The following is a 22888-nucleotide window of genomic DNA, read 5'->3' as shown; positions in this document are numbered from 1 at the left end:
CAAGAAATGCTATCTCAAACTGGCTTAAGCCTTAGGCAGGGCTAGTAGCTCTGGGTGTCATCCACGGGAGGTCAAGAACTTCTCTGATATTACATTGGCCCTCCCTTCTATGTATCAGCAATATCCTTGGGCTCTGTGAAGACAGAACAGCAATTTCAGACATCACATCACAAAAGATATATCCAGTTGAATGGGAGCCTGTTTTTAAGAATAGAGAGTAGGCAGACACCTTGGGGGAAGGGAAGGGGGTATTAGGGGAGTGGAGGGATTGAGCAAAATAGGGGGGGAAAGTAGAAAGTGCTCATGGACATGGGCAAAAGTGTAGTCATTATGGGGGTGGAAGGGTTGGGTGGAGATGGAAGAGGTCATGGAGGGTATAAATGGTAATGGAAAATTTTAAATTAATTTTAAATAAATTCATCCTATACTTTTCTTAGTACAAATCTTATACTTCTTTGATTAAGTTTATTCTCAGCTATCTTATTTTCTGTTTATTTTTACTAATTTAATTTTTTATTGTTTAAAGTATTGCATATAGTAGTACATATATCTCCTTTTACGCCCCCCCCCCCATTGACCTTCTCCCAGCCTCCCCTACCCCCTGTTTCATGCCCTTATTCCCCCCTGCCTCCCAGTGTCTTGTGTCCATTGGTTGTGCTTACCGTATTTTCTGGCGTATAAGACGACCCCCTAATTTTACAGTTAAAACATAGGTTTAGGCCTATATTCGCTGTATAAGACTACCCCCCACTTCCGAGGCAACACCAGTTCTTTTTTTAATAGACCGCCTCTCTGACTCTGGCCAATCTGAGCAGGCTTTTTACTAGAATACAGTGTACACGTTCTGTACCCGAAGCTAGACTGTGTTCTAGTAAAAAGCCTGCTCAGATTGGCCAGAGTCAGAGAGGCGGTCTATTAAAAAAAGAACTGGTGTTGCCTCGGAAGTGGGGGGTAGTCTTATACAGCGAATATAGGCCTAAACCTATGTTTTAACTGTAAAATTAGGGGGTCGTCTTATAAGCAGGAAAAATACGGTATATACATTCATACAAGTCCTTTGGTTGATCTCTTTCCCCCACCCCTCAACACTCCCCAGCCTTCCCAATATAATTTGACAGTCTGGTGCTTTACTGCCTCTGTATCTATCTTTTTGTTCATCAGGTTATAATGTTCTTTATTTTCCACAAGTGAGTGAGATCATGTGGTATTTTTCTTTCATTGCCTAGCTTGTTTCACTTAACATAGTGCTTTCCAGATCCATCCATGCTGCTGCAAATGGTAAGAATTCCTTCTTTATTATAGGAGCATAGTATTCCATTGTATAGATGTAGCATAGTTTTCTAACCCACTCATTTGCTGATAGATATTTAGGCTGTTTTCAAATCTTAGCTATGGTGAATTGTGCTGTATGAACATAGGGGTGCATATATCCTTTCTGATTGGTGTTTCTGGTTTCTTGTAATATTCCTAGAAGTGGGATTACTGTCAAATGAGAGTTCCATTTTTAGTTTTGTTTTTTTTTTTAAAATATATTTTATTGATTTTACACAGAGAGGAATTGAGAGAGATAGAGAGTTAGAAACATCGATGAGAGAGAAACATCGACCAGCTGCCTCTTGCACACCCCCTATGGGGGATGTGCCCACAACCAAGGTACATGCCCTTGACCAGAATGGAACTCGGAACCTTTCAGTCCGCAGGCCGACGCTCTATCCACTAAGCCAAACCGGTCTTGGCCATTTTTAGTTTCTTGAGGAAATTCCATACTGTTCTCCAGTCTGCATTCCCACCAGCAGTGCAGGAGGGTTCCTTTTTCTCTGCATCCTCGCCAACACTTGTCGTCTGTTGATTTTTTGAGGGAGGATAGCCAATCTGACAGGTGTGAGATGGTACCACATTGTTGTTTTGATTTGTATCTCTTGGATAATTAGTGACTTTGAGCATGTTTTCATATGTCTCTTGACCTGTCCTTCTGTCTTCTTTCAAAAAGATTCTATTTAGGTCTGTCACCCACTTTTTTATTGGAACATTTATCTTCCTTTTGTTAAACTGTAAAAGTTTCCTGTAGGTGTTAGAGCTTAAACCTTTATCAGTGACAACATTTGCAAATATGTTCTCCCATACAGTGGGCTTTCTTGTCATTTTGTTGATGGTTTCTTTTGCTGAGCAAAAGCTTTTTATTTTGATGTACTCCCATTTGTTTATTTTCTCTTTAGTTTCCATTGCCTTAGGAACTGTATTTTTGAAGAAATTGCTTTGTATATGTGTAAGATTTCTCTGCCTATGGATTCCTCTAGTATTTTTATGGTTTCCTGTCTTATGTTTAAGTCCTGTATTAATTTTGAGTTTATTTTTGTGTATGGTGTAAATTGGTGATTTAGTTTCATTTTTTGCATGTATCTGTCTGCTTTTCCCAACACCATTTATTGAAGATACTGTCTTGGCTCCATTGTATGTTCATGCCTTCTTTGTTAAATATTAATTGAGCAGAGTGGTTTGACTTGTTATCTGAGTTCTATATTCAATTCCATTGATCTATATGTCTGTTCTTGTGCTAGTACCAGGCTGGTCACTGCCTCAACCCCCCATTGCCATTCCCTCTCTCAGCCTGCTGTCAATGCTCCCTCACATACTCAGGCTCTCAGCTCTTCCATTGGTGCTATCTCCAGGAAAACAGACCATTAATTTCCCTCCAGCAACCCAAACAAGATAAGACTCATGCTGCACCACAGCTGGACCCAGAATAGTCTCACTCTCTTCCACAAGAGTTGGAGCCTGAGTCTGGGGAGGGCACTTAAAACCTGTGCCTGGTGTAAACACAGTGGGCCTTCTTCTCCCTCAAGTGCTCCCACTCTCCTCCTTCCTACCTTCTTCAGCACTCCCTGCTGCTCCAACTGCATGCCTCGACATTTCTTATTTGAGTTTAATTCTTGTCTATGTTACTTATTGTAAAACAATGGCACATAAAGGATGTTCAATGAAGGTGTACTAAATGAATAAATGAATGAATGGCAAAATATCTGAGAACTAATCACAATGCCAAAATGTAGGCAGATGATTTAAATTAAATTAAATTAAATTAAATAATAAGATATGCTGCTTTATAACAGTAAAATATAATACTGGAATTTTAAAATAACATTTGGTTACTTGGAGAAAATACTTATGCTAAGTAGAAAAAAGTATACAACCTGTAAGTTGAAGATTATTTCAATGTTGTAAATGAGCACATATATCTTGTACAGGGAAATCATAAATGAAATGCCCCCAAGTTCCAGAATTTATAAATATGCTAAGTACAGATTATCTTTGTTTCCTTTCTTTCCCTTTTATTGTCCCAATTTTCTGTCATTGTGTATATATTATTTTAATTCTCAATTAAGACAAACATCCTTATTTGGAAGTATTTATTATTTCACAAAATAAAAAGAATTTTAAAAAGAAGACAGGGAAGCAGCATGAAACTTCAGAACTGCTTTTAATCACCTCCCCCAAGTGCAGAAATCCTCTGCACACCCTTGGAAGCAGGAGATTCAGGAAGAACTCATGGTAGATAGTTGATGGTCAATATTCTTCAGAAAATGGATAATAGGGGTGATCAACAGCACTGAAAGAGAAAGAGGGATAATCATTTGCTAACTTGTCCAGGTTCTTATTTTCCTATTAAAATTTGTCCTTTCTGATTTTATTTCATTGAAGAGTGCATTCTGAGAAATTGTGTGTGCCAGGATCTGCTATTGACCAAGGTCTAGGAAGACAGGTGCATATAATGACAGGCCTAATAAAGATCACAGACTGACTTAAAAGCCCTGAGAGCAGAAAGTTACTTCCCACATTTTTTTCATTTATAATGTATTTTCTCAAATTCACAAATAGCTTTACAAACAAGAAGAGTTTTAAGATCTTTCTCTTGAAACCCAACCTTTAAAAAAAAAATGCCCCTAACTGTCCTTCCCTGCTAGCCTGGTCACCCCCAACTGCCCTCCTCTGCTGGTCCAGTCCCCCTAACTGCCCTCCCCTACAAGTCTGATTGCCCTCAACTGTCCTTCCCTGCTGGCTCAGTCATTCCCAACTGCCCTTCCCTGTTGGCTCTGTCACCCTTAACTGCTCTCCCTTGCCAGCCCAATCACCCTAATTACTGCCCTCTCCTGCTGGCCTGATCTCCCCTAACTGCTCACTTCTGAATGCCTGATTGCTCCCAACTGTCCTCCCTTGCAGGCCTGGTCCCTCCAAACTACTGTCCCCTGAAGGCCTGGCCTTCACCTCCCCACCCCCCAACTGCCCTCTCCTTTTGGCCATCTTGTAGAGGTCATATTGTGTCCACATGGGGTGGCCATCTTGCGTGTTGGAATAATGGTCAATTTGCATATTACCCTTTTATTAGATAGTATCAGCACCCCTAAAGTATAGAGGGCAGTAGGCACTGAGCCTTTTATGTCAAATGGGTAAGTCAGATCTAGTGGGGGTATGTATACCAGGCACAGGAATTAGGGCATCAAAGTCATGCATTCACCCTGATGCAAACTTTGGCCATTTTACCTATGGTCTGCTCTGGGCCCTGCTCACATTTCTGTTGGGTCAGAGATTGAACCTGGAGTAAACCTCTGGTCTGAGGTTACCAGGTAGCTCGAGATTTACTTCTGCAGTAGAAATCAGGCCCATCTTTTCTATTTAAGGAAGCTGAGTCCCTCTGCTAACCTACATATTACAGGAAAGAACCCAGGAAAAACAATCTACAAGTCACTTACAATGGTAATTTAAAAAATCGGAAATTTCTGTTCAGACCGTCAATTGCTTTCATGTCTTCTGGAGTCAATTCAAACTCCAAAACCTGGAAGGAAGGCAAGAATCACATTAAAATCTCCCCTAAGGCAGGGACCATCCACCTGGGAACATGAGGACTTCCTGGTGGACAGAGGCCCAGAGAACACTTGGGGAAGCATCTGCTGCCATCACTTGCGGGTGTACTAGCCTGAGAACTCCCCTCCTGGGTTCACCATGGCTCCTGTCCCACTCCCTCTCCTCCTCTGCTCACTCCACAAAAGAAAGACTTTTATAAATCATCGACTCCAAAGCTCTCTGAGTTGTTTGCCAACAGAAAAAACAAACTTTTCCCTCCTAAACAAACAGATAATTGAATAATCTGGACAGATTATCTGAGACCAGATCAAACTTTAGTTCTTGCCTCCACTCTGCCATACAAACACTCTACAATTTGACAGAGCCTCAAGCTTAAGCAAGCTTTGGAAGAGCAAACCCCTATGAAGGCCTCTTCAGGAAGCTACTCACCTCAAGAAAAGTTTTTGCTGAATATTCAACACCTCCTCATTCTCTCTCTAGTCAGGCTTACTTCCCTATAAAAGAAAAACCTTTCTGATTTATCTTTGAGACACTTATAGTCCCAACATTCAGAAAGGCCTCCTTTCAAATAAAGTATCTCTTACTTAAGTCCAATTTGTTTTCGCTTGATGATATAATGGACACTCCCCTAATGGAGCATCAATTAATAGCAAAGCAGACACATCTTTGATAAGAAATATTAGATCTATCCACCTATTTTATCTATCTATTCATCTTTTATTCTTCTTAAAAATGTACTCCAGAAATGACTTGGTTGTCATATATATATTAGCATGTTGAGTTGAACTGAAAAATAAAATGGGATTTTTCTGATTGGGTTTAACAATGAAATTTAGATATGCCTATTAAATATTTGCATAAACTTAATAAACTAAATATACAGTTTCAATGTTTTGAAGCAAATGCATGATAAATAGTATGCTCTAAATGTCATATTTTGCAAATATTCAACTCATGATGAAATTGTTAGCTGTCATCTTCAAAACACAATAGAATTTACATAGTTTTTCATGAAGTTCACAACTAAATAGGTTGAAAATCACTGATTAATCCAAGGGACCAGAAGATATATGAGGGAGAGTTTATGGAGAAATATTCATGAAGATTAATATTAAAAAAATATATTCATTTGTTAATTTGGTCACTCTATAACCTTGTATGTAGTTTCCTACTTGCCATGTGCTCTTCTGGGGAAAAGATGTTAAAAGATGACCTCAAGAGAGTAACTGCATTTAGGATCTCCCAATCTAGAGGGCATACTGACATATAAACAAGCAATTTTAGTTTAATAAGGAAAAAAAATCACTAACGGCGCCATGCCAAGTGCTATAGTGACCCACAATTGTGCTGGGGTATACCAATGGTTTAACAAAGCAGCTAATCCTATTTGGGTTTGATATTGAAATACAAAAAGGAGTTTATTCAGTAGAGAAGATGAAAAAGAAGAATCAGGGTTTTAAAAGTGCTTTACTGCGGGGAAGGACTCCTAAAACTGATGAAAAATACAGCAATGATATGTGCTCAGTGTCACACAACTAGGAAGCAGCAAAGCCGGGCCCACAGGCCAGAAAACCTAGGACTTTGAAGCCAGTGCTGTCTCCCTCACCCTTCCAAGCTGCCCCCATAGCACAGGGGAGAGATGCATGGGAAGGAATGAACGTGGGTGAGTGCTGAAAGGCAAGAGAGATGGCCCCCAGTGCAGCACCTGTTCCTAACTCTGGAGAGACAGTGGCCAGCCTGTACCTGGAAGTTCTCTTTGATTCTCTTCTCACTGAAGCTCTTAGCCAGAACCACTACCCCTCGCTGCACTTGGTAACGCAGGGCCACCTGACCTGGACTTCTATTGTGTTTCTTGGCAATGGCCTTCAAGATCGGCTCCTCCAAGAGAATGGGGCAATCCTTTTCCACCCTGAAAACAAAACCAGAGCATGTAGATGTGAAGGGTATAGGACCAGAAATTTAAAGTGTGCTGTTCCTTTTCCCCCAAATTCTCAAAATAATCAAGAGAAATGTGTCTAGTACAGTGCATCAACATTGTATCACCAATATTAATGCATGACAAGCTGTGTAAATTATATTATAAAATAACATTTAGAGCGAGATTTAGAGTATACATGAAACAAGAATGAAGGAATGGCGATGACTGTGGAAGTTCTGTGACAGGGACCTCACCACACTATTGAGTTGGCTTTTTTGTGTTTGAAGTTTTCCATAATAAAATATTAAGGCTTAATTTAATTATTTTATATGTGTATATAAATTATTGTTGATAATATTACAGATGTTTCCCACTCCTTCCCTCCACTTTACCAGCCTCCTCCCACCCCCTACCTAAGCCCCAAAGAAAGCTTAATTTTAAAAAGTGCTCCACCACTAACAGAGTTGCTGACAGAGGTTAACTCTGATATTCCCATTACCAGTTTGGGTCTCTTTGGGATCCCAGGGCACTGTAGGCAACAAGAACAATGTCCTTGGACTTGCAGAATTCCAAGAGTTTGCTCTGGTTGAGATACGGGTGACATTCCACCTGTGAATTGCCAAGACCAGAAGGTATCAGAATACATGAACCAATATCATGTAAATTTGAAAAGCCTTTGAATGAATATCTAATATATGTACCACATTTTCCAGATTGGTCATTTTCTCAAGCATCTTCTGAAATACCTTTAAATGCTATTAGTTTTCAGATGTGATAAAATGATTTTCTTATTTTTTATTAGTTCTTGAAATTATTAAAGACTTATACCTGCTTTGTGATCTCCAAATGTAATTTCCTATAGAAAGAAACTAAGATTCCTTAGAAAAATGGCTGATCCCAATAATGAACAGAAAAGCTACAAATTGAGCCTAGCACATCTTTCATTCTAGAAAACAAAGAGGACAAAAAAGACAAGAAGTGTTGTCAAAAGCATCTTCTGGTTAAAATGATGACAATTCAATCATTGATAAGAAAGTAACTATATTTGTTGAAATTCATGAATTCACAATTACATATTGAAGTGAGAGACATGTTTTGTACATTATGAATCATTTTCTACAAATATATTCCTAGAAGTAATTAAGTAAAATGAAGAGTATAAATATTTGCCTGGTTTCTTGCATGCTTTTCAAACTATTTCAAAAAAGGGATATACAACTTTATAATATCATAATGATTGGACATTGGCAGCATTGTTATTTTTTAAATTATTTCTTTAAATGAGTTATCCATTTCCTCACTTTCCACTGGTTTGCTCTCTTTAAGGCTTTTCCCCTTACCACTCTGTAACTGCCCCTGCTATGTTGCCCATGAACTCTGTGTCCTAAAACCCCATTCTTTCTCTATCCCTACTTAGACTGGCTGCTGCCAGCAGTCTCCACCCCATGTCTCATGCAAACCTTTTCAAGGGTCTTCTTTAGTTTCCTTGACACCACACAGTCTCATTTTCTTCCTCCCTATCTACCAACTTCTGCTCAATCCTCTCACCAGTGCCTCTTTGTCTAATCTTTAAATGCTGACTTTCCTGCCCTCTTCCTGTTCATTCTTTGAAGTTCCTTAGGAGTGAGAATACATTTTTCTGAGTTCAATTGCCACCCATAAAGCAATGGCTCCAAAATATGGGCCTCTCCTCTAGCCCTTACAGCCTGCCTGGGCTCCAGACCAACACTACCACCTACCAACTCAGTATCTCTACTTGGATATCTCCTGGGAACCTCCAACCCACCTCTGAATAACTGAAGTAATGATCTCCCCGATCCATTCAACATGTTCCTTCTCTGAAATTTCTTATTGTTATAAAAAGAACAATTATCTGTGCAGTTGGCATCAAGCTAAAAACTTGGGGACACTTAATCAAGAAAAAAGATGTGGCCCAGTCAGGATGGCTCACTGGTTGTGTGTTGACCTATGAACTAGGAGGTCAGTGTTCAATTCCAAGTCGGGGAACATGCCCAGGTTGCAGGCTTAATCCCTAGTATGGGGCGTGCATGAGGCGGCCAATCAATGATTCTCAACACTAGTGTTTCTATCTTTCTCTACCTCTCTCTTCCTCTCTGGAATCAATGAAAATACACATTAAAAAAAAAATAAGAAAGAGGATGTGAAGGGCAGAAAGCAAAACAGTTGCCATGGTCATGCACTCACCTGGTTGCAGACGGGCTTGTACTTGAGCCCTGGCTTGTTCAGGATCATCTCCAGCAGTTTGTGATTGAAATTGGACACCCCAATGGACTTGGTTAAACCTGCATCCTTACACTTCTCCAGAGCCTAGGGAGAAGGTCATGTGAGGCAAATCTTTAGTATTGGTCAGCCCTTTCATTTGACAGTGAACTTTGTAAAAATTGGAAATCTGTCTTAACATACATAATTTTGTTACTGAGCCAAACAGCTTTATCACTTGGACATATTTTTTCCTACTGTACTTTATTGCTATGTACACACAGCTTTTGTCCTTGAGTCTGTGACATGCACACCTAGGGCAATACATAGATATTAAGATGCTTTTAAACTCTCTTCATCTCCCTCCCTCTTCCGTGGTGTGTAATTTGCTGTTAGGTATGTAACACCTGGTGTCATAGTTAAGGGCAAGAGGAACTCTTAGGTTTTTCACTAGTTAAAAGTTTTTATGCTTTCTCTTTCCTGGGATGGTGAAACAAGTGTATGGAATGGGGTGTAGAAGGCAGGCTTTTTCTCCTCCTGCTAAGCAGACAATAGCTTCCCTCTTTCTGGTGTGTTTATCTGTCCTGGGATAGAGCTCTAACTCCTCTGGAATTTGCTTCTGAACATGCCTCTTTTAGAGTTTACAGACTCAACCAGTTAAGTGTGGCAAAGAAACTTCTATTTAGGACCACAGAAGTTTACATTAATGTAAACTTAGTGCCCAGCAGGCATGGCTCAGTGGTTGTTCATTGACCTATGAACCTGGAGGTCACAGGTTCAATTCATGGTCAGAGCACTACCTAGGTGGCCAGCTTAATTCCCAGAGTAGGGTGTGCAGGAGGCAGTCAATCAATGATTCTCTCATCATTGATGTTTCTATGTATCTCTCCCTCTCCCTTCCCCTATAAAAAACAATAAAAACATTTTTAAAGTAGACCTTAGCTGTGATCCTGTTCAACTCCCTGCTTTAAAGATGACAACACCAAACTACAGAGGAGTTTGTTGACATGTCTGAGGACAGACAATGGATGGAGCCAGAACTCATTTCTTCTGATCCCCTTGCACTAATGTCCACCTGATCCCACTGTCTTTGGGTGGCAGTAGCAGTACATACCTCCCAGGTGTCACGCAGGTCCACTGTCTCTAAAATCAATCTCCCATTGGCATCTTTAGGCATAAGCTCCTCTCCAGGCTGGAATACAGGGAAGGGAGAAGAAAGAATTTTTTCAAAGAATGATCTTCCTCGTGCCTAGGTAGCTTGGTAACACAGCTTTCAAGAGGCTGTTATTACTAAGCGATGTGTGTGTGTGTGTGTGTGTGTGTGTGTGTGTGTGTGTGATGTAAGAGAAGACATTGAGGGAAAGGAAGATCAAAATCAGTTGAAGTAACTCTTTCCAATTTACCTCCACTTTCCTGTCTACACACTTCCCCAAAATTCCAGTAAGAATGAGTTCACCTACGGTTAGAATTGATTTTGTTTCCCAAGGACAGGCTTGTTTGGATGATAGGATTTAACTTTACTATTAAGAATGTGTTTTAATTCCAGTTTATGTTAACCCAACTTAGAGATAGTAAGAACACCAGATGTGCTCAGCAAATGTCCAATGATGAGAGGCTGCATCTGTGATATTCAAAGGAGCCCAGTATACCAATATGGACCATCTTACAGTGCTTCCCTCTTGACTGGGCTCAGAGGTCCATAAGCAAGGGACCCTTCCCCTAAAAAGGTGTAGACTTTCATTGTGTTTCTACTATGTTTGTAACTCAGCTTTCTTGAGACCCTCTTTAATAGGAGGAGCACATCACTTAGACATGGAAGGCAGTGTCATCAACTCTTTGATGTGAAATACACTTGGGCATAACAAGGAAAACAAAAGCTAACCTTCATAGCTATTGGTATATGAATGATGTATAGATCTACATAGTCAAGTTGAAGTTTCTTCAGTGACCTTTCCAGGGCAGGTCGAACCAATTCTGGTCGAAAGAAAGTAGACCAAAGCTGCAATGACAAAACAAAATAATTGTTTGTGATGTCACACATTTGGGAACTAAAATTAAACTTCATGGTTAAGAGATTGAGCAGTGAGTAACCAACCACTGTGGTGGTCTCAAAGTAGGAAGTTCTGGGGCTAAATTTATGTTACTTACTGTAAATGAGGCTTTTAATAAGGATACTGAGATTTATTTGAGTGACTGTAAGAAAACTGTCAATAAAGTATATATGGGCCAGGAAAAGCAACCTAAATGTTTCAAGGATTAACAAACGCATTTCTGAGAGGAAAGTCAAGAAATATCAGGCAAGGGGACATGGACTCAACTGCCCTACATAGGAAATGCGTGGAAGTAGGACCGCTGAGAGGTCCACATTCTGAAAACAAATCATCATTGATGTGGACACACACAGGACCACTCTGTAGAGACCTCAGCTCTCTTTGTGTTGGAAGCAGGGTTTTCCACCTAAGAAAAGTTTTACAAATGTCAGCAAATTCAGCACTGACTTGGAAACAGTCTTTCCTAGTCTGGTTCTCCTCTCAGGATAATATGTCAACCTCACTTGGATATGTGCTGAGAGAATTTGCTGAAGGATGAAAAGAGTGGACCCACTCTGCAGTGGCTCAGTCAATTCATAAGCAGATGGAGAAGCAAAGTGTCTTTATTTGTGTTTTACATATGAATGCTGACCCTTGTTCCAAGAGTCTGAGCAACTGTGCCCCACAGAGAAATCCTTTTCTTCTTTGTTTTTCTATAATGGGACTTTACAATATCAGGAGATAAAGAAATTATTCAAACCAAGTTCAGAGATTTTTGTTTTGTATTTGTTTTTTTCCAAATAGCCTATGTGCTCTGACAAAGACCTCCTGTCACTCACTCACAGTACCTTGGTGGTATAAAATAGGTCCTCTCTCTTCACAGTGCCGTCCGCAATCTTCTCTCGAAGTGCCTTGCCGACCTCCACCTCATTTTCATAGACATATGCTGCATCGATGTGACGAAAACCTACATCAATTGCCACTTTGGTTGCCTCAGCGGCCTTGCTCTTAGGAACCTATAAAATATGAATAAGGAGGGTAGGCAGTTGCCTTGACTCAGAGAGATGCAACTTATTTCCCTAAGAGTATGTCTGCCAGCTGTTTCTACATGCCTTCCATTTCCCTGTTTGATGGGGCAAGCCCTGGCTACAAACCTGTACCTTGGTGGCACAGACTAAACTCCAATATATCCTCTAATCTGCAATGAATTAGACTTCACCAGGCAACGTGGAAAATTAAGTCATTCAATAAAGAATTTGTTCCACAGGCACACCCTCATCCTCACTCCATGTTTCCCACTGGGAGAATATATGTTGCCCGTTTGCTCAATTTTAGCATCTGCCAGTGGAGGAAATCTTCTACCAGGTGACACAAAAAGGGGTTCCACCTACCCCTAGTCATTCTGGGCTCACATGCCAGGAGAGCCTGAGTTTAACAGCAGATTACTATATGGACGATGGTACTTGATCCTGCTTTTCAGAAGAAGACAGAATGGCCTCTATGTGATGGTGGCAGGGAGGAGAATGTCTGGAGTTTAGACAAGTCACTAAGGCAGCTCTTGTTGCTTCTACTGCTAGTAATAACCATGAATAAACAATGTTAGCAAGTACTGAGAAGGTTAACATGAAACACAGGCAGGTAGGCAGAGATTCAGTGGAAAACAAAGGCATGTGGGACATAAGCAGGGTCAGACATAGCAGTTTGAACAACTCTAATCACAGAAACCAACCATGCAGAAATAACAAAATGTTTCTAGACTCATAACAGAAGGCATGAGTAAACAAGAGAGGACCTGCAGCAACAAGGTGTATGAACACATAGAAACACGAAGTTCAGCATAGGAACATGCTGGAGATCGGGTGTAAGCTGACAGAGTCCTTGCCTCTGAAGGGACCAACAAGAATCAGTCCCTTCCCACACAGTGTCCCCTGACTTGTTTTCATCTGACTTGTTTTGATGGCACTTTCCTATTGTCAGCAGAATGAGAATGAGAGCGACTTTTCATAGCTTATCAGAAGTCTGTAAATATTTACCGAGAATTTGGCTTCCTGCTTTCTCTTAGAGTAGTGTTTTTCAACCTTTTTTGGGCAAAGGCACACTTGTTTTATGAAAAAAATCACGAGGCACACCACCATTAGAAAATGTTAAAAAATTTAACTCTGTGCCTATATTGACTATATATAAAGTAATTCTCTTGAATAGGAATCAAATAAACAAAAAGAAAGTATTTTATAATTACTTTATTATGAAATATTAAGTAAACAAAATAGTAAAAAATTATAAAATTCTTGTCTTGTCTGCACCTATGGCACACCAGGCAACATCTCGCGGCACACTAGTGTGCCTCGGAACAACGGTTGAAAAACGCTATCTTATCGATTAAGAGAAACAGAGAGTACATTCCTCTTTGTTGACCTCCCATTCAGTATTTGTGCATAAAAGGCATTACACAATTAATAAAAGTAGCTACAGTCAATCAATGACTACCAGCAGACTCCTCCGGATCCCCCTCTCCTGTCTTTCTTTCTTTTCTCAATTCCCACCTTTCTACCTCAGCCCAGTTCAACCATCAGGCTGGTCCCTGACAGGAACAGAGAATGAACACATACAAACAGAGAAAGTTCAGGTCAGTTTCTGGGCAAGAACAATTGAAGGAATCAATCAGGTGACACAACACGGATAGATATGAAAGCAGGCTTGTAGCAAATATATACCCCAGGACTACAAGGCTTTATGGGACAGCCTTTTATTACCCCTCCTAGTCACCCCTAGGCCCACAAGGGGAGTCTGGATCTCCTTGAAATAAATTTTCCACACTTTGCTTAAATCTTCTGGTCTTCGGAGCTCATGCTTCAGGGTTGCATGATATGACCGCAGGATAAAAACCTCGACTCACAATTCTGGTTATCAGTTTGGGGGGTTCAGTCAGAAATTCAACCTCTCCACATCAAACCGGCATTAGATCACCAGACAGAATGAAAGAAGACTGCAGGGTTCAGGTTTACAGCAGTGCTCTAGGCCCTTCAGCACTTTCTACAGTGCTCCTTGTGGTTCTTAGGACCTTTGAACTTAAGTACCTGGGACCTCTTCAAAAGTATGTTTCTGGGGAAAACTTGGCCATGTTTACAGATCAGATTAACTCATTACAGCTTTGACTGCTAGATCATCTGCTTTCATCTTTGTTGCTAAAAATCTGTAAAGTGGATTTAGAGCTATATAATGTCTTTTGCTTTGTTGGGAATATGGTTTGAAACTAAGTATGTTTGAAATATGTTCATAGCCCTGACCGGTAGATAGAGCATCTGCCTGAGGACTGAAGGGTCCCAGGTTTGATTCTGGTCAAGGGCATGTACCTTGGTTGTGGACACATCCCCAGCAGGGGTGTGCAGGAGGCAGCTGATTAATGTTCCTCTCTCATTGATGTTTCTGACTCTCTGTCCCTCTCCCTCCATCTCTGTAAAAAATAAATAAAATATATTTAAAATACGTTCATACAGGTCAATCTAAGGAATGCTGGTTGTTTGCTTTTCTTGGTTATTGAGGATTGAGGCTTCTAAGAATTATTAATTGGAAATTATATGATTTAGGTAATAAAAAGCATGATGCACAGAAAATTAGCTATTCCTGAAAATTGGAAAAAGGTTTGTGAAAATTATAAAAGGCTTATGAGGAAAAATGTTAAATGGAAGTAAAATCAAAGGCAAACGATATGGGCAATTTGCAATCAGCTTGTAACTAACAAATCATTATCTTCCCCAGACAAGGACCCAAAGCAAATGGTTAAAAACAACAACTTTTAAAAACCTCCCTATAGAAAGAGAGGAATGAAGGGGAGGGGGAAAAAAAAGAAAAAAGAAAAAAAAAAAGGCCATTTTACTCCCTAGGCACAGAGGCCTGCAGTTCAAGGCTTGGTAAGGTAAAGGTGCATCTCATGATTTCTGAAAAGACCATAAAAAATAATAATCATAATAACAGGGAATCTTAAGAATTGATCTGTACCAGAATATTCAATAGAGCAGTTTTGAGAGCTACAGATAAGAAGGTATATACACTGAGTGGCCAGATTATTATGATCTCTGAACACATAATAATCTGACCACTCAGAGTATATCCTATATAATAAAAGGCTAATGTGCAAATTTCCCCCTCAACCAGGAGTTTGACCAGCAGGCAGATGGGCCAACTGCTCATGTCCCTTCCTCCTTGGCAAGGCTGGCCAGACCCCGCCCATGCATGAATCCATATACTGAGTGGCCAGATTATCATGTGTTCAGAGATCATAATAACCTGGCCACTCAGTGTAATACCTTTGGCTCTCACCCAGACTGCTCTTTAGATTGGTTGGAGGCTCATCTACTAGTATCTTCATGAGCCAGATGTATATGTTTACTTACTTCGCTTCTTCAATAAAGATGCACTCTTTAATTGCTTTGATAAATTGGCTTTTCACAATAAAGTCAAGGTCTCTCATATGAATTCATTAATGTGAGAAGACAAAATTCAGGTTTTGTGATTTTTGTTAAAGGTATTCTTAATTTGGAGCTTTGTTTTTTAGATACAAGGACACAAAACATTTTAGTAAATTATATGTTTTTCTCCCACCTAATCCCTCCAGAATTTGGCAATCCATAATAAATAGGTCATAGCAATGTGTTTCTTTGCATGGATTCAGCAAGACCAGTTTTCAATGATAGTTTTATTAACCAAGACTTTTGCTGGAGTGTTGTGTCTGAGAGAGACATGCTTGGACTCTGAATGTCACCAGGATACTTGAAGCCAATATGAACACCTTGGAGAACACCCTGGTATCTAGCTTGGTCACATGGTTCAATGTCAGTCTTTCCAAGTAAGGAACCAAGGCTGCTTTCCCGAGAGTTAGCAAGAAAGGAGGCTCAAGACATTTTGGAATTCACTTGAGGAAATTCACCCACATTTGCATTGCAAGCAACTGGGTGGCTCAGCTTCTTTGCCCTGAGGGGCTCATTAAAGCTCGTTCATGGGATTCCAGCAAAACAGATTTTAAAAGAGCTTGTACTGTCATTACTGTTCTTATTGTATTCATATAAACAATTAGGCCAGATTGAAACTGGACTTAATACAATAAATGAATTGGTCTTTAATAAGATTAAGGGTGATTCAGGGAGAAAGATTATATTTCAACAGACTCCATAATACACAACTGTGAGTTGATTCCAATTAATTGTTTCAAAATTTTATCTTATACTTATGAACTGAGCTTAATCTTAAATTGTCTGGTTTCTCCCATCCTCAGTCTTGGGATCATTGAACACTATAACACTTTCCCTTTCGCTAGACCAGGCCTACAAGGGAGGCAGTTAGGGGTGACCAATTCTGCACAGAAGGGCAGTTGTGGGGGGACTCAGGCCTGCAGGGGAAAGCAGCTGTGGAGGACTAGGCCTGCAGGGGAGGGTAGTTAGGGACAAATAGGCTGGCAGGGGAGCAGTTAGGCATCTATCAGGGAGTGGTTTCTGGCAGGGGAGTGGTTGGGGGGTGATCAGGCTGGCAGGCAGAAGTGGTTAGAGGCAATCAGGAAAGCAGGCAGGTGAGCAGTTGGGAGCCAGCAGTTCTGGATTGTGAGAGGGATGTCTGGGATTAGGCCTAAACAAGCAGTCAGACATTCCTCAACTGGTCCCAGATTGGAGAGGGTACAGGCTGGGCTGAAGGACACCCACCCCCACTATGCAGGAATTTTGTACACTGGGTCTCTAGTCTTATCTAATAAAAGGGTAATATGTATCACTCTGCTACACCCACAAGCCATGCCCACAAAATCATGCCCACCAGCAAATCAGGAGCAGATATGCAAATAAACCCAACCAAGATGGCTACCGCCACAAAGAGCAGGAGGGAAGCTTAAGTTTCCCTGGCAATGGAGGAAGCCAAGCTTTCCACACACCATAGCAGGCCCAGGCCTCCACTTAAGGCTATAAAGTTTCAATTATGGATGATACATAAGTCCCAACAGAAAGGGCTGCTGCCACAGAGCTAGCAGAAGGATTGGCTCCACTCCAGGCCACAAAGTTTCAATTGTAGAAGATAAATAAATGCCAGATACCAGGGCCTCTGTTTGGGTCACCGGGGGGCATGGCCAGCCTGTAAACTAGGGGTGTCGAACTCAATCAGAGAAGGGGCCAAAATCTAAAATCCAGCCTAAATCGCGGGCCGAATGGTTTACTGAACAGTCATAAACTGTCATTGTGATGGAAACGCAGCGGAGTGCAGTGATGACAGCGTGGTGCGGGCCACATTGCAAGGCCTGGCAGGACGGATTTGGCCCGCGGGCCTTGTGTTTGACACATGTGCTGTAAACTATCAGAAGCTCCTCGCCCAGGCTGCCCCATACCCCACAGGAACCCCCCACCCTGACCTGGGACACCCTTCAGGGAAAACCAGCCGGCCTCTACCCATGCACTAGGTCTCTATCCTATCTAATAAAAGAGTAATATGCAGATTGACCATCACCCCAAAACACAATATGGCTGCCCCTATGTGGTCAAAGATCCTGCCTCCATGTGGACACAAGATGTCCACCACAAGATGGCCATCAGGAAAGGGCAGTTGGGAGGGACCAGGCTTGCAAGGGAGGGCAGTTCAGGATGATCAAGCTGGCAGAGAAGGGAATTTGGGGGGAGCAGGCTTTCAGGAGAGAGCAGTTAGGTGTGACCAGACCTGCAGGGGAGGGCAGTTAGGGGCAAACAGGCTGGCAGGGGAGCAGTTAGGCATCAATCAGGCTGGCAGGGGAGTGGTTAGGGGGTGATCAGGCTGGCAGACAGAAGTGGTTAGAAGCAATCAGGAAGGCAGGCAGGGGAGCAGTTGGTAGCCAAAAGTTCTGGATTGTGAGAGGGATGTCAAACTGCCCGTTTAGGCTCGATTGCGGTAGCATCAGGCCTTTATGGGCAGTTGAACATCCCTTGAGGGGTCCCAAATTGGAGATGGTGCAGGCTGATTTGAGGGACACCCCTCCCCCCATGCACAAATTTTGTGCAGTGGGCATCTATTGGATAAATGGAAGCAGGCTTGTAGCAAATATATATCCCTGGACTACTAGGCTTTAGGGGACAGCCTATTATTGTGCTCCCTCTCCATGAAGGGAGTCTGAATCTGAATCTGCTATAATAATTTTCCACACTTTTGCTTATATCTTCTGCTCTGCAGAGCTCATTCTTTGGCCTCATGGACACAATCTCAAGAGAAAAACCCTTGCTCACTGTTCAGGTCACCGGTACCACTAGGCAAGAAAAAATATGATAACCAGGTGATCAGACCTGTCAGTGATTACCCAAGAAAGGCCTTGGTCCCAATTGGAGCAGTGTAGGAAGTCTGTGTTACAAGTCTTAGTTTTGCTGTTGTTGTTATTGCATTATAGATAGATTCATTACTGAATGAATAATCTATCATGATTAGCATCATGAAAATTTTAAAATCTTATCCCAATTTTTTTTTGTTGTTGTTGTTGTTGTTGTTGTTGTTAATCCTAACCCTAACCTGAGGATATTTTTCCATTGATTTTTTTCAGAGTGATTGGAAAGGAAGGGATGGATAGAAGGAGGGAGGGAGGAAGGGAAACATTCATGTGAGTGAGACACATGGATTGGTTGCCTCTTTCATGTGAGGGTTCAAACCTGCAATCAAGGTGCATGCCATTGAGCAGGAAGCAAGCTCACAATGCTTCGATGTGTAGGCTGATCCTCTAACCACTTAACTATACTGGCTAGGGCTCATTCCAAGTGTTAAAAGAGGTCTTTAAATAAATTTCTCTTTCCCCCCAGGAAAATATTAGAACTCTGCCTGAAGTCCATTCTCTCTATACCAGGCAATTTTCTGTCCTTCTGTCTTCAGTCCTTTGTGTCTTCTGTTTCACATATGGGGAGGGGCTGTGTGAGGCTGTCCCTTGGTCAGCATCAGAGCTTCTGTAAAAAGACTTCAGTAGAAGTGTGGCTCTTCTACTTGAATGGAGTGATCCCACTGCTCATTAGATTGTCTGTGTCTGACATCCAGCCTTCCTAAAGTTCAGCTCACCTCCTCCTTGGAGCCTCCCCAAAATACCCCAGCTCACATCAGCCTCCTTCTTTCTGAACATCCTCAGCTTCCCCTGGCATTAGTGATATAAGCATTGTTGGGTAGCTGTTCAGCAGGCATTCAATGTCTTTATCTAGTTGTCAAAATGCCAGAAAAGCAGAACTATGATCTGTGTAAAGTCTCCCCATTGCTAGGATAGATTTTTATATCAAGTTGAAGTTTACTCTTGACCATGGAATTGGTTAATTGATTTCTTAATTAATAATTACATATTCTACATGGGTTCTTTTGAGAGCCACACACATGAAATAAAGAAAGTCATTGTTTCTTTCTTCCCACTAGGCCAAATACTGCTTATTCATCCTAATAGTTATCTCAGCCTCTGAGGTGACTAAATCAATGGTCTAGTTTCACATACTAGTAGTTACATAAGGCAGTCCCTTGATCAGCACCAGAAATGCTGTAAAAGGACTGAGGCGAAAGGACACTTGAGCCAGATCAGGAGATTCCATAGCAAGAACAGATGGATACATGAGGTGCCTGGAGAGCTGGTGGCTGCTCCTCCCCTCACCACTCAGGCATTGCCTGTGGGCAAGTCAGCAGGACATGTATAAGGCCTGCCGCAGGTGGCCAGTGGCAATTCCTAATAACTAAATTTGAGACATTGAGTTTGCACGATTCCAAGAAAACACACCTGACAGAACAAAAGAAGTCACATACATGCATGGACACTGGACCATACTTTTTGTTGTTGTTAATTCTTATCCCAAGATGTTTTTATTGATTTTTAGAGAGAGTGGAAGGCAGGGACAGTGAAACATTGATGTGTAAGAGACATATTGGTTCCTTCCCACACATGCTCCACCAGAGCAGGGGATCAAGCCTGCCACCAAGGATTATGCCCTTGACTGGAATCAAGCCCACAAATTTCAATACGCAGGCCAACCCTCTATCCACTGAGCCAAACCAGCTAGGGCTGCGCCCTACTTTTTGTTCCTGCCCTGAACTGCTATAAATTGCTGATAAGGTTGGGGAAGTTGCTTTTAGAAAAATAACTCTGATTAATATGCAAAAGAAGATTCTATATATTTCACTTAGCACTTTTTGTACTCACTAAGCAGATGCACACGTTACTTCTATTTTAAAACTGTTATGCCCTGACTTCGTGATCCCCAAGGACCACCAGGGAGCTGAGTCCGATGCAATAAACAAAAGAGCCTTTTCCACGCTAGCATGTGCTCTGTCCCACTCACGCCGGCAGCATGGCGGAAGAGAGAACGAATTTTGCCCAGTCCAGGGGTTTTACTCCAGTCGGTGGTGATGTCACTGCCTCAGCTAACCCTGATTGGGCTGAGTCCAGTTACAAAATGAAGGATAACTCCACCCTGCCCCACAGTGGAGTCAGGAGCTCATCCTCTCCCAGCCCTGCCCTCTCAAAACCTTTTTTTTTTTTTTAAATTTTAGAGAGAGAGGGAGAGGGAAGGGAGAGCAGGAGAGAAATAGAAACATCCATCAGCTGCCGCTGACTTGGCTTCTACTAGTAGCTGCAACCAGACCTGTGCCCTGACCAGGAATCTAACCAGTGATCTCTTGATGCACAGGGGAGATGCTCAGTCCATTGAGCACACCCACCAGGCACATGTTATTTTTATTCTTGGGAGGGGATTATGGGATCTTTTGTTCTATTCTGTCTTTAATGAGAGTCATAAAAGTTGGATATAATTTATGTAAGACATACCATGTGCTGAAACTATAAAGTGGAGACATGGATAATTATGTCACTGCAAACAGACTTCACTGTCTGGTGGCTATTGGTTATTGATATTTAATGTCATAGCTCTACTAAGATAGATTGGCTTTATCTCTGTCATTTATGGGGGCAATCTCTCCCAGGCAACCACAAAACTGCCTCTTCCCCACCGTGACCAGAGTTGGACACTAAGAGCTTTGCAGTCCATCATGGGGATATGTGGCTAATAGATCTGATGATCAGCACAATTCTGTCTCCACTGTTACTTGTGCCTCCTCAGGTTTCCTTTCTGAAGGCCTAACGCTATAATGATAGTGGCTTCTTGTAGGACCCAAGTTTCAAGGACAGGAATTCCCTGGCAAATACTTCCAGCCCCATAAATCCCGTTAGTTTCCCCTCCTCCTGGGCCCACTTCCCAGCAGGGAATCTAACAAAGCTCTGAGGGGGAGATGGGTCCAAGAAGTGCAGCAGAGCTTAGAATTTAAACAAGTAAGAAATGAGAAGAATCATAGCACTTAAAAAAAAAATCATAGGACTTACCTGGGCTAGTTATTGAGGAATTAAAGATAATGCATGTAATATACTTAAAATACATGGTAAGCATTTCATATACATTAAATAACTATATAACAGCAACAATAATAATAATAATATAATCCATCCTCAGAATTATCGGATCTGACTGATTCCTCAGAGGCAACAGCTCATCATCCCACTGAGCACAAAGTCAGAGGTTGTGAAATAGAGGCCACATGAGTCCCTCCAACCCTCCCCCTCACCCCCCTGCCACCTGTGTACTAGGCCAGCCCTGGTAGGGCTATTTGCATGTAACCTGCTGGTCCCCTGGGTTTGACTTACATCTTCAGAAGCAAGAGTGCCAAATCCAAGCACAGGCATGAAGTGGCCATCATTCAGTTTCACAGAATGAGTGCGTTTGTGGTCCATCACCGTTTACAGTCCTGGCTAAGCTGGCTGACTTCCCTTCCTTCTCCTGACTTCAAGCCAAGTGGAAGGCGAGGCTCCAGAATCATTTATTTCTACCAACCACCAGCGAGGCGGGGCTGGGATTGCCACTGCCCAGATTCCACAAGGAAACCAATCATCGACTTCGTGCATCTTCCAAGTCTGGGCAGCCACAGATTTCCAGAAAGAGCTAGAGAACTGTCTTGCACACTACAGGAGCTGAGGCTGTCTCCCAGCACTGCTCACCCAGGACTCCTAAGTTAAAAAAACAACATACAATTAATGATGGCAAGTTGTACTTGATAATCACAGCAGACTTATTCCACAAGAAACACAATTGTCACTAGGCTAGTCATCTCTAAACACTCATTCTACTAGAGGGCCTTAGTTAAGTTCCTCACCCTTCATTTGGTCAAAAATACCAGCAACCCTGGCCAGTGTTTCTCAACAGTTAGTGTGTCAGCCCATGCACTGAAGGATTTGGTTCTAGTCAAGGACACATACCTGAGTTTAAAGTTCTTCCCTGGACCCTTCGGGGTATGTAAGTGGAGGCAGAGGCAACCAATCTATATGTCTTTCTTAGATTAACGTCTCTCTCTCCCTTCTCTCTTACAATCTCTCTTTAAAAATCAATGGAAAAAATGTCCTGGGATTAGGATTAACAACAGTAGCAAAATACCATCAACAAAGACCTTATTCAGAATTTATTGAAATGAGCTCCATGCCTGGTCTCCAGCACACATGTAACAAAATTCTTTAGGAACCCTAGCCCCCAATTTCATTCTCTTTTGCCCTGTAACAAAACCTCACTCCACCTTCTGATTCTCTGTCTTTTTCTTTTAGTATTTTTTGGCAAGAAAATAATTATCTGACATCCAGGATGAATTTCTATGCAGAAATTGTGTGAAAACAAACTGGCCTTTGTTTCAGCTTTGCCTCCTCCTGGAACAGCCTACTCAAGCAGCCCCTTGTTCCCATCAGCTCTATGACCCTGACATCCTAAAAGCATGTGCTCTGTCTCCGGGATTATGAAATCCTGGAGGGGGAATCACTCTCTCCCATGTGTTCTCACATTGTCATGAGAGGGTAGGGCGGGGCCAGGATGAG

General features: G+C 41.8%; 1 protein-coding gene across 2 annotated transcripts; it reads right to left on the bottom strand.

Moving 5' to 3' along the window:
• Positions 1 to 3395: 3395 nt before the first annotated feature.
• Positions 3396 to 21915, bottom strand: LOC118702292 (aldo-keto reductase family 1 member C15). 2 transcript variants are annotated; one of them, XM_036408061.2, is made up of 9 exons: positions 21677 to 21903; positions 11877 to 12044; positions 10881 to 10997; positions 10113 to 10190; positions 8984 to 9106; positions 7278 to 7387; positions 6604 to 6769; positions 4749 to 4831; positions 3396 to 3607 (listed from the first exon to the last, which is right to left on the bottom strand). In XM_036408061.2, exons 1-9 carry the CDS (start codon positions 21761 to 21763, stop codon positions 3565 to 3567), a joined length of 975 nt encoding a protein of 324 aa, XP_036263954.1. In that variant the 5' UTR covers positions 21764 to 21903; the 3' UTR covers positions 3396 to 3564. The 2 variants fall into 2 exon arrangements, 1 of the variants encoding a protein (XP_036263954.1); XR_004982686.2 differs by lacking the exons at positions 3396 to 3607; positions 7278 to 7387 and having other exon boundaries at positions 21677 to 21915.
• Between the last annotated feature and the right edge of the window lie 973 nt (positions 21916 to 22888).

Source organism: Pipistrellus kuhlii, unplaced genomic scaffold (assembly GCF_014108245.1).
Source record: "Pipistrellus kuhlii isolate mPipKuh1 unplaced genomic scaffold, mPipKuh1.p scaffold_m20_p_1, whole genome shotgun sequence".
NCBI lineage: Eukaryota > Metazoa > Chordata > Mammalia > Chiroptera > Vespertilionidae > Pipistrellus > Pipistrellus kuhlii.
The sequence above is the reverse complement of the archived record's forward strand: the minus strand, read 5'-3'. Positions and strand labels throughout refer to the sequence as shown.

Bases quoted from the DNA above. Each gene is read 5' to 3' on its own strand.
- LOC118702292 (XM_036408061.2), bottom strand. From the start codon at position 21,763: ATGGACCACAAACGCACTCATTCTGTGAAACTGAATGATGGCCACTTC. The intron at 12,045-21,676 runs GTAAGTCAAACC...CATATTTTATAG, and splicing joins GCACTCTTGCTTCTGAAGAT to GTTCCTAAGAGCAAGGCCGC. The intron at 9,107-10,112 runs GTATGTACTGCT...CCTTCTCCCTAG, and splicing joins ACCTGCGTGACACCTGGGAG to GCTCTGGAGAAGTGTAAGGA.